The 14,490-nt window shown below is 40.5% G+C and overlaps 3 protein-coding genes across 5 annotated transcripts in view; 2 read left to right on the top strand and 1 right to left on the bottom strand.

Annotated features, from left to right (window-relative positions):
* nxn (nucleoredoxin) overlaps positions 1 to 903 on the top strand; it is a 57,886-nt gene extending 56,983 nt beyond the window's left edge. For both annotated transcript variants that reach the window (XM_044353094.1, XM_044353095.1), the window contains exon 8: positions 305 to 903. In XM_044353094.1, coding sequence (XP_044209029.1) covers positions 305 to 487 — 183 coding nt within the window. In that variant the 3' untranslated portion in view covers positions 488 to 903. The remainder of the gene's footprint in view (positions 1 to 304) is intronic.
* A 1,059-nt stretch (positions 904 to 1,962) lies between these two features.
* Positions 1,963 to 7,908, bottom strand: mrm3a (mitochondrial rRNA methyltransferase 3a). Its single transcript, XM_044353093.1, has 4 exons — positions 7,488 to 7,908; positions 3,032 to 3,276; positions 2,785 to 2,946; positions 1,963 to 2,683 (listed from the first exon to the last, which is right to left on the bottom strand). The coding sequence occupies exons 1-4, from the start codon at positions 7,862 to 7,864 to the stop codon at positions 2,094 to 2,096; spliced, it is 1,374 nt and encodes a 457-aa protein (XP_044209028.1). The 5' UTR covers positions 7,865 to 7,908; the 3' UTR covers positions 1,963 to 2,093.
* Positions 7,909 to 9,505: 1,597 nt separating this feature from the next.
* Positions 9,506 to 12,442, top strand: glod4 (glyoxalase domain containing 4). 2 transcript variants are annotated; one of them, XM_044355222.1, is made up of 10 exons: positions 9,545 to 9,559; positions 9,674 to 9,827; positions 10,031 to 10,080; positions 10,192 to 10,312; positions 10,436 to 10,580; positions 11,104 to 11,240; positions 11,402 to 11,488; positions 11,593 to 11,706; positions 11,783 to 11,869; positions 11,970 to 12,442. In XM_044355222.1, the coding sequence occupies exons 2-10, from the start codon at positions 9,738 to 9,740 to the stop codon at positions 12,033 to 12,035; spliced, it is 897 nt and encodes a 298-aa protein (XP_044211157.1). In that variant the 5' UTR covers positions 9,545 to 9,559; positions 9,674 to 9,737; the 3' UTR covers positions 12,036 to 12,442. The 2 variants fall into 2 exon arrangements, with proteins under 2 accessions (XP_044211156.1, XP_044211157.1); XM_044355221.1 differs by having other exon boundaries at positions 9,506 to 9,827.
* The last annotated feature ends 2,048 nt before the right edge of the window (positions 12,443 to 14,490 follow it).

Genomic DNA, 14,490 nt, shown 5'->3' with positions numbered 1-14,490 from the left:
AGACGAGAGAAGAGAGTTTCACATTCTCTTTCAAGAAGTGCACATTAATGAAGATTGTGCCAGTTAGTGCTGAATTTTACTGTATGTGGTTATCTTAATGTGTTAAAGTAAGTTTTAAAGTAGTTTTCTTCTCCAAAAGCAATTCTGAACTGATGATCAGCAGAGAAACACGTAATTTAGAGTGACTTTACTCCTGGAAGGCTTCCAGTGGTAGACTTGCATGTTTGAAGTTAATTCAAATGCCATGTGAGGAATGTTCCATTGTGATATTACACCTAATGACTCTTTTTTTCTTTGACCACAGGATGACATGAGTGACTCCCTGCGGGACTACACTAACCTCCCAGAAGCAGCGCCTCTGCTCACTATCCTGGACATGTCAGCCCGCGCCAAGTATGTCCGCGACGTAGAGGAGATCACGCCAACCGTAGTGGAGCAATTTGTCAACGACTTCCTGGCTGAAAAGCTCAAACCAGAGCCCATTTAAAGAGGAAGTCCAAATATAAAGTGGACATACTATATGGGACTCACTCCATCATCAAACCCTACGCCCCTCACCCTTCCCAGCCTCCTATCTCTCCCACTCTCCCCCCTGACTCTGTCAGACTGTTAGAGAGATGTCTCACTTTTTACTGACATTTTAACATTTTTTTAAACATGTCCTCTCTTTCTCCTGTGGTGCCTTGCATTGACTATAGTCCCTACAGTAATATATATGGAGATTCTGTTGTTTGTTTTGGCCTCAAGAGAAGTATTTGTATTTTTTTTTTTTTCACTCAATAGCATTTCTGAATTCTAGAGAAAACCAGAGAATTACCCAATGGACCTACTTATTCAGCTATTCCTTATTACTTTTGGTTTCTGAACAGTGATGAGAAAGAATAAAATGATTGCAGCATTTCACATGTACACACACTCAGTTGGATGTAGCCGTAAGCCTTTATGGCCATGTTTTAAAAAAAAAAAAAAAAACTACAACAACAACAGTATGACAGGTGCACATACAGTAAAGAACACATTATAATTGCTTGTAACAGACCAATGACTGATGTTTTGAAGCCCCTGTGTCTTGTGTGTTTATGGTGTGAGTGAAAGTCATCTCTAGCCAGTTGTTAACGGTGGTTCTCATCTCAAAGTCATTATGGGGATTTTCTGTGAAGGTCCCCTAATGAAAAAGGCCAGGTAATTTCTGAAGGCACAAAAAAATGGCATTTGAAAAGTGTTGAATGTATAAATCCCTATATTCTGTTACTCCCGGGTTGTATCCTCAGTCATGACTTCACACCCATTAAAAATTCACTGGCAAGCAAAAACTTCTGTTCCTTTTAAGTTCTATGAATAAAGTTAGCTCTCTGATATGTAAAATGCACACAATGCAATGACTCGCCAGCTCCTTTGTTAGAAGACTTACAGTTTAGAGGCTCAAAGAAACTCAATGCAAATCCTGCATTTATTATGGGAGACGGTATGCAGATTGAGTCCCTTTGTTTAAGTGCAAACTGCCGGTGGGATGGAAACGTTTTTGACCTCAGTGGGTCTTGTATGCATCTGACATTTTTTCAAAGACATTCAAGTCTGCACAGGCAGAAGAAAATCAAGTTGTGGACTGACAGAATGAACCAGCAACAATTTTGATAAATCATCTGAGTTATTTTTTTAAGCAAAAATACCAAATATTTCCTTGTTCCAGCTTCTAAAATATCAAGATTTGCTGTTTTTTTCTTTGTCACTTAAAAGCTTTTGGTTTTGGGTTGATGGTCAAATAAAACAAGGAATTTTAAGATGCTACCTTGGGCTCTAGTAAATTCCATCTCTTTTCTGACATTTTATAGACAAAGTGATTATTCAAGAGAATCAGCAGATTAATCAATAATGAAAATAATTTTTAGTTGCAGCCATAAAAAATACACACAAAGCATAAATTATTCACTGCATGAATTCAAACACATCACAAATCCCTGATTGAAATTCAGCGTTTTATTATTTGCAGAACAGGACGTACATTGGACATTTAAATTATTCTGTTCAGTCTTTGGTAGTAAGAATAAATGGACACAGGAAATCTTACACAATACTTATATTTAGAGGGAACATCATGAAAACTGCCGCTCAGCTTTAGATTTCCATTTCCTTCCAGATGTCTGAATTAGCTTTAACAGTTGTTTCCTGCCCTCAAACAAAAGGATACTGGCAGCCATGGCTGAATTCAAGCTGTCCACATCAGGAACGATGGGAATAAACAACCTTTGACCGGCAGTTTTCTCTGCCAGCTGGACTGCTTCTAGACTGAGACCATGTGTCTCACCACCTATCACAAGAGCAGTGGGACTCTGAGCCCAGCTTTCATGGTACAGCTTGGAGTCCACTCTGGGGAGTGAAAGTCCTTCATCTTCACAATCGGTGTCAGAGTCCAGATCGTATTCCTCATAGCGCATGTTGTTTCGATTATTCTTTGCGCTGATCCAGCCATAGTCTCCTGCTTTGGAGGGTTTGTGAGAAGCATTAACTTGTACGTCCCCAGTTTCTCTACTTTCGTCACAGCTGTTGTCAGCCACGTGGACAGTCACAGGTTTTGGGAGGTGATTTTCGATATCATCCCAGCTCAAACTGGGATAAACAGGAAGACGGAAATGAGCACCCATTGCTCCACGCAGTACTTTAGGCTCCCAAGCATCAACACAACCTGTTGGTGACAAATAGAGAGGTTTGAAAAATGACAAGCACAGAGGCAGGGCCATTCTCTAGAGATGGAATTCACACTTTTAATTGATTACATGGGCATACCTTTGGTGAGCAGGACATTGTGGCACCCAGCAGCAGCAGCACATCGCAGTATAGTCCCAAGGTTGCCAGGGTCACGGATGTTGTCGCATATCAGGGACATTGGCACTGAATGACTTGTGTTTACAAAGTTCAGCCGTGATGGGTCCGGGCGAGAAAATATGGCTGCAGAAGCAAAGGTAGAAGTCAACAACAAAACAGAGTATCTGTACTTCATAACGAACCACAAACAAAACATGTGACCCCTTACCTATCACTCCTTGTGGGGCCACAAGGTCAGACCAGATCTTGATGTCCTCAAATTTGACTTTGACTAAAGTGGCCCTTTTCAGCTTGTCTAAGGGGAGCTCTCGGAGCCGATCCACAGTACTGAAGAACACCATCTGTGGGATGGCGCCAGCATTCAGGGCATCACAGATCAGACGCCTGCCTTCCAGAAGGATTTTACCCTGATGCTCCCGAAACGTCCTGGAACGTGCAACACTCACTACCCTCCTGCAGGACAGGTGAGAGGAGGGGGGAGACAGAGGTGGATAACAGGCAGTGTCAACTGTCAGCGCATAAAATTATCATTATTTTGGAAATATTGTGAATTATAGAAAGTTAATCTGGCCTATATTATCATAAAGGAGTAACTAAAACTGTTGACTGAGAAAAAACATTACGGTCTAAACAAATGACTTCTAGGTCATTTGAAAAGATGTTCAGCATAAATAGTAAAATAAATATACATGTAGTACATACACTCAGTTGCCAGTTTATTAGGTACATGTATTTTTGTTGTTTATTAGATAGTACAAAAAGTTAAACAGTGTTATACAATAGCCCTGCAATAAAGCCAACCTTCACCAGGGTTGTAATCACTTCCAGTATAAACTGATTTAGAGGTGTTATTTCAAGTTTATGATCATTTTTGAGGCTGTAGTTTATGAGACTGTTTAGGGCTGTGACGATAAATAACCACATTACCATTACCGTGGTAATGTGATGCCTACTGCTCATTACTGTTATTACTGCTTTTTTTTTTTTTTTTTTTAAATATAAACCACAACTGTCATATACGGTATGACAGGGGGAGGGGTCGATGAACTGCCAAACCACGGGGACATGTTGCTTTTCACAATGGTAAGAAAAAATCCATGCCATCACAGCCGTAGTACTGTTAAAATGTTTTGTGTTGTAGTGAAAAAAGTGCCTCTAAATTGTATCCACACTTCATATATCTATGAGGGTGGAGCAAAACAAACGAAACTCACAGCACAATTTAACACAACCACAGTTTCCAGCCTCCAAAATGAAGTTGAACCAACTCCTTTTTACCTCAATTTCAACAAAAACTGAACATCACAACTTAAATGAGGGTAAGTTCTTTTTCGCTTGGCACACTCGGTACGACACATCAGTATGGGGATTCCATCCTCGTGAGACCAACCTGAGGAACCTTTTTCAAAAACACCTGAAAAGGCCAATGAGGAGAAGTCCTGCCTTCCTCTGGGGCTACAAAAGACCCTGCACAGTCTCTGCTCCTCAATCTTTTTGCGCTTCACCTCGCATAACCTGACTCTCTTAGGACCCTTGCTAGTGATTTAATTGCCTGCTTGGAGGTCATCTAGCTCTTTGCCTAAGGTGTCGCTACCAAGGCTCTTCACACAGCGGTTATTTAGTTTTCTAACTGGCTGCTTTGCCGTGTTTAGCCCAGCTCAGTGCCATGGCCGACTCTGCCTCCTCGCCAACAGCTAACTCGGCTTGCAGGAAATTATTTTCTCCCACAGAAGCTTGCAGCAGTGAGACATAAATTGCCTGTTTTCTCTGACTGTATACAAGCTCACACGGTCCTGGGCATCCCCTTAAGTACCGCTGTCGCTGCTGTTCTGTCCACCAGCAGAGGCTGTGAATGCTCAGCAGACTAGTTGCAAGAGAAACCTCTTGGCAGGAATGACGAGCATCGAATTGGAACATGGGAAATGTAGTTCACAGCTAAGTCTCCAATTCAGGGAGCGTCCTCCACTATTCAGAAGCATTGTAACCATCCTGCGCCCCAGTATTAAGAGAGGAAATCCACTCTCTGCTGGAGAAACAGGCTCCAAGCAGGGTCCCCATGAACAAAGCTCAGTTTGGATTTTACGGCCATTACTTTGTAGTAACGAAAAAGGAAAGAGGTCTCCGTCCTATTTTGGACCTGAGGGTACTAAACAAATACCTGAGAAAGCTCAAGTTCAAAATGCTGACATTACACCAGGTAATGCAGTCGGTTTGACTGGGGAACTGGTTCATGGCAGTGGACCTATTTTCACATGCCAATATTACAGAGATACAGCTGGTGACTCACCCACAGTCTCTGGGATCTGTCATAAAACAGAAAAAGAGCTGTCTCACTCCCACCCAGAAAATTTGTTTTCTCGGTCTGGATTTGGATTCTACAGACAACCGAGCCCGGTCATCATCCCCCGGCTGACCGCTCTCAACCGATGTCGGCCTCTGTTCCAGCCACATCACATTGTGCATCTCCATCAGTGCCAGCGCCTGCTGGGACTAGTGGCCTCTATGATTCCAGTGGTGCCTCTGGGCTTGCTGATGATGTGAAAATTCCAGCGCTGGGTGCAGGCCAGACAAATGTTCTCCTTTTAATCGGAGAGAGGAGAAGATGTAGGTCACACCATCGTGCATTAGGGCTCTGCTCCCATGGAGAGATCCAGCATGTTTGAGTGAGGGAGCCCCTCTCAGCTGGGTTCTCTCATGCATTGTGGTCACCACGAATGCATCCAAATGGGGCTGAAGAGGCCTCTGCAGGAACGCGCATGTGAATGGGACATGGACAGATGAGGAGAGGTCATAGCATATCAATCTGCTGGAGCTCTATGCTGTGTAGCTGTCACTAAGGCAATTTTACAGTATGGGTCTGCTTTCAGGACAGCATGTTGTAGTACACAGCAACAATACATGTGTAATTGCACACAAACAAACATGGTGGGATGTGCTCTCTTCCCCTCCTCTCTCTGTCTCACAGCCTACTCTCATGGAGCCACATTCACCTGCTGTCTCTCAGGGCGACACACATCCTGGAAATACTGAACAGCAGGCAGACCTTCTCTCCAGGGGTTTTCCACTGGCAAGAGAGTGGACACTGCACCCCGATGTAGTGGAACAGATATGGGGTCGGTTTGGCAGAGCCACCATCAATCTGTTCACCTTGAGAGAAAACATGCACTGTCCTATGTTCTTCTCGCTACAGGACAGAAGCGTGCCTCGAGTTAGATGCGCTGGCTCATCAGTGGCCTCGGACACTCCTGTACGCGTTTTCTCCGGTGGCACTGATCCAGACTACACTGGAGCATGTGTGCATAGGGAGATTAACTATGATTCTGATCACCCCATGTTGGCCCAAGAAAGCATGGTTCACAGAGATCATTTCTAAGGAGACCGTGGAGCCTCCCTGTGTTCAGAGACCTACTGTCACAGGCCCAGGGCCAGATTTGGCACCTGCACCCCAAAATCTGGGATCTGTGGGCCTGGCCCCTGAAAGGGAGAAACTGACCGCAACAGTGTTGCCTTCCCCTGTCTGCGACAGTCTCACTGGCTTTGAAAAAGGTGCTTCAGGTCGGTCTCACAAGGACACAATATACTGATGTACATACTGATGTGTTGTACTTGTTTCCCTCCCTCAGGTAACATTGGTTTTATGCATAACCTCCAGATGTCTTGCAGGGCTGTTGTACTATTTGTTTTAGGTACTACAGGTGTGATAAACTGGCAATGAAGTGTAAATTTCAAGCAATGAAAACAAAAAATGTACAAAAAGGTGCATCTGCTTTACCATGTCACAAACTATAAACACATAAATATAGAATATGAATGGAAAGACTGTATGAATTATATTAAACGATAGGTTCACAACTTTTCTGTCAGTCTGTCATAAAACAACAGTCAAGTGCCCAAATGAACACTAAAGAGGTTTTCATTCCTTCTGTTCATGCTGGCTATTAAAAGATCCCCTTCAAATGTGTTTTCAAAGTAAGTGATGGGGGCCAAAATCCACAATGTGTCCACACAGTCATTTTGTGAAAAAATGCATTTAAAAGTTTACCTGAAGCTCATATAAGGCTTCAGCAGTCTGAGTTAGTCACTTCAAGTCAATATCTGACACATTTACAGTCTTTTTAGTATAAAATTCCCTCTTTGTGTTTCCTTGGACAGTGTTTCCCTGTTGAGCTGCTGTGAAAGTATAGTAACAAAAAGAGGGACTTTGGCACAAAAAAAGACTGTAACTTTGAAAGATATCTGCTTGATTTGACTAATTTGGACAGCTAAAATTTCATATTATCTTCAGATAAACTTTAAAATACATTTTTGCACAGAAGAAAGGCTGTGGTTTTTGTCCCCCATCACATAATGAAGGGATCTTCTAATGGCCAGTATGAACAGGAGGAATGATTATGGCAATGTGTGTCAATGTTCATTTGGGCCCATCACTTTTGTTTTAAGACAGTCTTGAAAAATTGTGAACATATCCTATAAGGGATGCATCACACTGTTAGTGGGAGATTTGATCAAAATATTGGGAACATTGGGGTCAGTGTCAGTATTTAGCAGTGACAGGAAGGTTAATGTATGATATATCACGATCAACCTGAAATTGACTAAATTACAGTGTTGTTTTCTTTACACGTTCACTATAACCTGATAACTCAACACACTGTGACACTCACGCCAGTCTTTTATCTCCGGGGAAAGCCCTCTCGAAGCGGAGCCCATCAATCTGATCCTTTGAAGCAGCTACATGAGCATACTTCATGGGTGACTGCACGCCGGTCCTCGCCCTCACAAGGTCACTTTCTCCGGGATGCTGCGCTGAGGTTACAGTGACTTTCGCCTCCTTTTGCCTCTTCATGTTTTGCACTGCTGGCTCAGACTGCTTCAGGACTTCACCTGTCTCGTTTTCGGGAAGTAACACTCTGACAGGCCTCCTTCTCAGTCCACGCACATACCTTTTTGACTCCACAAGAAACCCGTTTCCTCTTGATAAGAGAGCATTTCGCTCTAATGAGAGGAAATTTATCACGCTTCTTGTGTAGGTAGCTGCCATTTTGCCCCGTTTCTTCTTCGCTGGTCTAACATAATGCTGTTTCTAACGCAAATTATACTACATAGCGCCACCACCAGTTCGCCTTTTTTTTTCCTAGGATGGCGAAGTCATGACCCGCCCTACTCTGCGTCTGGTTGGCTAGTACTTGTTGTCTTCGTTGGTTGGGTTGGTTAGGTTTAGACATGAGGAGTGAGATTGGTCAGGGTTAGGGTAAGAATATCAGGGTAAACCAATTAGCCAATTAGAGGCGCGGTCCTGACTTCGCCATCCTAGAAAAAAAATATTGCCTCCAGTTCTTCTTCTTTGAGTTTTAATGGCGGTTGGCAAACTAGCATTAGCGCCACCTACTGGACTGGACTGTGGAGCAGTAGATAGTAGCTTAAACTACATTCACGCATCCAAAATTATTTTAGTTTCTAGGATTATGTTTATAACTCATACAATGTGTGGGACTGTATCGCCAAGAAAATATTAGCAAACTAAAAGCTTTTTTTTTTTTTAACTTTACAAACAGTACGGGGGGGGGGGGGTAAAATAAACTGATGACAAAAACACGAGCAGAAATAAAATTGTATGATGTAAAATAAACATAATACAAAAATTTAAAGTGAAAAATAAATAAATGTAACTTTAAAAAGTGAATAAGAAATATTGCAAACCAATTTAAAGTGCCCCTCCACTCAAAAATATGTTTTGCTTCTTATTCCTCCAGTTTAATGTTTGAGCTTCTCTATGCAGAATGATTTATGTGCAGAGTTCGACACTAGAAGGCTGTTCTCACATTTATTTGCTGAAAGTTGAAAGTTTCTCTGAGCGCATTGAAAATCTGGCTTTGTGAATATGATGTTTGCTCAAAAGACACAGCAGTTTTATCAAGTTATCAACTTCACTCTTGTTAGACTTTACATTCAAAAATAAGACCATACTTTCTGTAATAATGACCTTATGAGTCTCCCAGAATAATAAGGACATTTGAATCCAAAAGTTATTTGAATGAGTACAGGTATAAAATAACTGACAAAAGGACTCAACTTTCTTTTTGCAGAAGGAATATAAAGGGGAAACATCGGGTCTAAAATTGTGAATGAATAGTATCTGTGTAAAATATTGATATGAATTTCTTTAACTTTATTGAGGGAAAAGATCTGTTAAATTCAGTTTCAACATTCCTGCTAATGTTAGGAAACATCTGCAATGATGGGAGCAAGATATGTCTAATCCTCTCTGTTGGATAAACTCTTCATAGGAAGCTATGTCGCCTGTTGGTGAACAATACCTTGGTAAAACCGGTCCTTAAAAAATATGGTCTTATTTTTTGTATACAACATGTTGATTGTTCCACAAGACACACTTGTGTAGGGAGAAGTTGTGCTTGAAAGCAATCTCTCATGTGTCAAGGGCTTGTTTATGGAAGTTGGCAGGTTTAACAGGTAATTTACCAGAAAATAAAACTTTAATCCACTGCACTGATCAAACACAGAGTTGGGGGGAAAAAACAAGGAGATTCATTATGAACTAAACAAAGTTTTAGCCAATCAATCTTAAATATACTATTGATAGTTTATTTTAAATGTTTCATCAAGAAGTTGACAGTTTTGTCTCGCGGGAGAATGCGAGACGATGGATGATACCACTAATGGACTTAACTATGAGCGACGATCATTTGAAATGATAGAGACAACATTTTACTCTCACGTAAAGTCATTACGCTTACACTTAATATAAACAACAAAGCTTTATGTAGTTAACGAAAGCTTGTGTCCACTATGCCCACTATTTCTGTGTTTACTTTTCACCAATCGACCACAGAGAAATCGATCGCCAGGAAGCTTAATCGCGCCCTGCACAGACATCACAATATCCATCGAACAGCATGGCTTTGAGACGAGCTCTGCACTTTGTCTTCAAAGTTGGTGACAGGAACAAAACAGCCACATTTTACCGAGATGTGCTGGGAATGAAGGTGCTTTGATCCCGGAGCTTCATTTAATGACCAGACGCGACTGAAGCCGCTAATTAAATTTTGTTATGATGATGTTGCTAATATCAGCCGCAGTGTGTTGCACAACCTGGACTAATTCCTCTTCTGTCATGCTTGTGAAACAAACTGGACTGTTTTAATAAACGTGTTCTCATATTTAATTGTTATTTTCTACTGCATTATAGGTTTTACGCCATGAAGAGTTTGAGGAAGGTTGCAAAGCTACGTGTAATGGGTAGGTATGAAACATCTCATAATAGCTGAACTTTGAACTCTAGTCTAACACCGAGTTATACTGCTATTAACATCCTAATGCTAACTCTGCCTTCATCCTGTATCCATACAGGCCCTACGATGGAAAATGGAGCAAGACAATGGTTGGCTTTGGGCCAGAAGATGATCATTTTGTAGCTGAGCTGACATACAATTATGGGGTGGGAGAGTATCAACTCGGCAATGACTTCTTGGTAGGTCAGAGTTCATTTGGGAATTCTGCAGAGGACAACGACATACTGTATATATATGCATGCTGTTATACAGGGATACAGGAGGCTTGAATAAGTCAATTGTCATCTCTATGTTGCCTTCAGGGGCTCACTCTGCAGTCAAGCCAAGCTGTCAGCAATGCTAAACGTCTGGGATGGCCTCTCACTGAGGTAGGAGAAGCTCTGTACCTGACACAGGCTCCAGGAGGGTATCCCTTCTACCTGGTGGACAAAGAGCAGCCTCCCAACGGTGAGTGATACAAGTCTCATTTCTGTTGTCTTTTTCCTGTACACACAGTTGTCTATGTGGATTATCCAGTGCTCGAGTCAAGTCCATTTTATTTTTATTTTTAAATTTTATTTATATAGTGCCAAATCACAACAGATGTTATCTTAGGGCACTTTTCACATAGAGCAGGTCCAGGTCGTACTCTTTAATTTACAGCGACCCGACATTCCCCCATGAGCAAGCACTTGGCGACAGCAGCAAGGAAAAACTTTTGAAAAAAACATTTTGAAATAAGTAATTTGATTTTATTTTATTGACTCCTGGTCAAACCAAATAAGCATTTCTGACACTGATCACTATGGGTTCTAAGAACTTGATGGATGTTTAACATCTTATTTAGTAATGCATCATTGATTAATCAAAAAAAACAAATTATATTAAATGAAAAAAAAGACAATAAGAACACATCTTATATTTATTTTGCACTGAGCAGTACACACTGAAACAAGTACATGTTCTGTAACCTGTGATTATTTGTTCCCAGACCCTGTGCAGAAGGTTTGTCTCGGAGTATCAGACCTCCAGAGATCAACCCACTATTGGACTGCACTCTTGGGAATGAAGGTGGTGGAAAAGAATGAGGACAAGAAAACAGTGCTGATGGGATTTGGAGACACTCAAGTGAGTAAAAGAAAAAAATATCATCTTTCTCTGTTTTCAAAATTTGCTAGATTAGATAAAGAGGATTTATGTTTGTGTATTTTATGTTCTGTGTTAATGCATAAAGAATGTGTTTTTATCTGCATGTGATCTTTTTTTTATTTTTTTTAAATCTTTTTCAGTGTAAGCTGGAGCTTCACGATATCAGTGGGACCGTAGATCATGGAACAGCATTTGGGAGAATAGCATTTTCATGCCCAAGGGAGCAAGTAAAGTATTATTTCATGGACATAACCCTGTGTTTATTAATAGTGGAGAAACATGATCATTGTTATTTTAATTGTCATCATCAATATTTTGTTACATTTCTCAGCTGCCTGACCTCGAAGCCTTGATGAAAAAGGAAAATCAGAAAATTCTCACACCATTAGTCAGCTTGGACACTCCTGGTAAAGCTACAGTAGAAGTGGTTATCTTGGCTGACCCAGTAAGTGTCTTACCTAAATAATGCTGCAATCATTGAGACTCAGTTCAAGATTTTAACTGTATAATATTTGTTTTAGGACAGCCATGAGATTTGCTTTGTGGGAGATGAAGCATTCAGGCAGCTGTCCATGGTGGATCCCAGAGGAAATGAATTGCTTGATAAGGTTGGTGTTGCTCCAACATTTTACTTTCTACAATAAATATGCAACATGTTTTTGATTTTCACTGTACCTGTGCTTTTCATGCTTTTATACTTGTTTTTAGGCTATGGCGGAAGATAAAAGCGCCGAATGGTTTGCCAAACACAACAGACAGAAAGCTGCTGCTTGAGATGAAGAAGCCTGCCTGCAAAACTGAGCACCATCAATTTCTCACTAGTTCATGAGAGATTCTGTACAAGGCACCTGTAGTGTAAATCTTCTTCTTGTAACGTCAACTCAATTATGCTTTGGCTTGCAGTGTAAGATTTATTTTCTTGAAGCATGCTGTGAGGCGCAGTTGTATTGACAGCACTTAGTAAAAGGACCATTTGTTCATTTTGATCAATTTTCAGTCCAATTGATTATAAATTAAATATAATGCGACTTGATCTTAAAGCCAATAAGTAACTGAACTGTTTGGAGGGCCCTGATGGAAATTGCTGCAGGGCCCCAATTAATCCCCACCAACCACCCTCTGTGCATTGTGTATGTATGAACCACCATTCCTATGCAAGGCTGGATTACTAACCAGGGAGAGCATCGAAAAACTGTACACTTTGTACAAAGGCTTAATAGGGACCCAGGAACTCATTTTGCTCCAGGGCAAGACCATGCTCCTACTCTGGAGTAATACTACCCATCCCCACCATTTTCTATGCTCAGCTTGTTGGTGATCATTTGTAGTTTGTAGATAGTAATATAAGGCCTATCTTTGTTGATATTGCACTTTAGTGGTGAAACTCCTTTACAATTTTGCAGTTAGGATGCAGGATAGGTTCACAATTTTTCAAATATGTCTTTAAAACAACAGTCAGGTGTCCAATGAACATTAAAAGAGGTTTTCCTTGCTGTAATCATTCCTCCTGTTCATACTGGCTATTAAAAAATCCCCTTCAAATGCGCTTTCAATGTAAGTGATGGGGGCCAAAATCCACAGTGTGTCCACAGTCATTTTGTGCAAAAATGCATTTGAAAGTTGAGTTGAAGCTTATATGAGGCCTCAGCAGTCCGAGTTAGTCATATCAAGTGGATATCTAGTCTTTTTAGAATGGAGTAACTATAAAGAAAATGTATAAATGTTTGAGCTGAACCTAGAACTGTTTTTGTTGTATTTGCTCAGTGTTATGTGTGTTCATGTTGTGTCCAGAGCTGAAAACACAATAAAAAATTAAAGTATTCAAAAATATATATAATTAAAGCTGCAAACAGCGATTAACGGGCCCTCGCACCTCACTTGTGTTGGCGGTTGTGGCAGCCGTAGTATTTTTAGTTTTCAGGATTACTGGACACTGTGAATGGGTAAAATATTATGTTTCACAAATGAATCATTAATGCAAAAATATATTTACTGGAGGTTACCTGGCATGGCTATACATTTTCATGAATAATGGACATTGCATGTAGGATATAAATATCACTTCCTGTGTCCACTATGGTGTGCAAGAAAATATGCATTACATGTACATTATGTTGCTGTATATCAAATGTAATAATATTAACAATAATAACTTTATTTGTATACCACCTTTCATACAAAATGTAGCTCAAAGTGCTTCACATTAAAGAGATAAAACAAGAGATTAACATTAAACAGGAATACATGCGTAGAAAAAAAGGAGGCAAACAAAAAAATTCCATTAAAAGAGGACAAGAATAGCTTAAAAAGGAAACAGCTAAAATTCTTAAGTAAAAGACAATCAATAATGAAAAAGAATGAAAACGCCTTAAAATTGAATGAAGTGTCCTAAAGATGATGGGATATGGTGCAAGAATCATGCAATAGAAAGGTTAGGTTAAAAAGGTATGTTTTTAGTTGTCGTTTAAAGCTTTCAACTGAGCCTGCCTCTCTAATGTCTTTAGGTAAGGTGCTCCATAATTTGGGAGCATAATTGAAGAAAGCTGCATCTCCAGTTTTCTTTTGGATAGGCTAATGGGTATCAAGCAAGCCTGCAGTAGAAGATCTAAAGGCTCGTGAAGGAACATAAAGCAATAGGGAGTCTGTGATGTTGCTTGGCCCTAACCCATTGAGAGCTTTATAAACAAGTAAGAGGACTTAAAAATCGATTGTGAAAGACACAGGGAGCCAGTGTAGTCCAGCCAAGACTGGAGTGATGTGCTCTCTCTCTTTTGTTTTTGTTAACAGTCTGGTGGCAGAGTTCTGAATAAGCTGTAGTCTTTCAATTGACCTTTTAGGAAGACCCATAAAAAGTGCATTGCAGTAGTCCGACCTACTTGAGATAAAGAGTTTTTCAGCATCTTGCTGAGTTAGGAATGGTCGAACCTTGGCAATATTTCTGAGATGAAAGAATGCTGTTTTAGTCACTTTGTTTATATTGGACTTAAAGCTCAAGTCAGAGTCTAAAATGACTCCTAGGCTTGTTACCTCTGGTTTGATCAAGGTTGACCACAACCTATAAATTCCATGTAAATCAAAGGAAGTTTGTAACATAAGGCTTGTTTCCTGTTGCCAGTAGATAGCTATGACTCAATACTTATATATAGAAATATTAAGGCCTGAACTCTTGTCAAGCAGGTCGAGTTTGGATGAAATTGAACAATGAATTACAACAGTTTCCTGTTTTCAT

Source organism: Thunnus albacares, chromosome 6 (genome assembly GCF_914725855.1).
Source record: "Thunnus albacares chromosome 6, fThuAlb1.1, whole genome shotgun sequence".
NCBI classification, from domain to species: Eukaryota; Metazoa; Chordata; class Actinopteri; order Scombriformes; family Scombridae; genus Thunnus; species Thunnus albacares.
The sequence above is the reverse complement of the archived record's forward strand: the minus strand, read 5'-3'. Positions and strand labels throughout refer to the sequence as shown.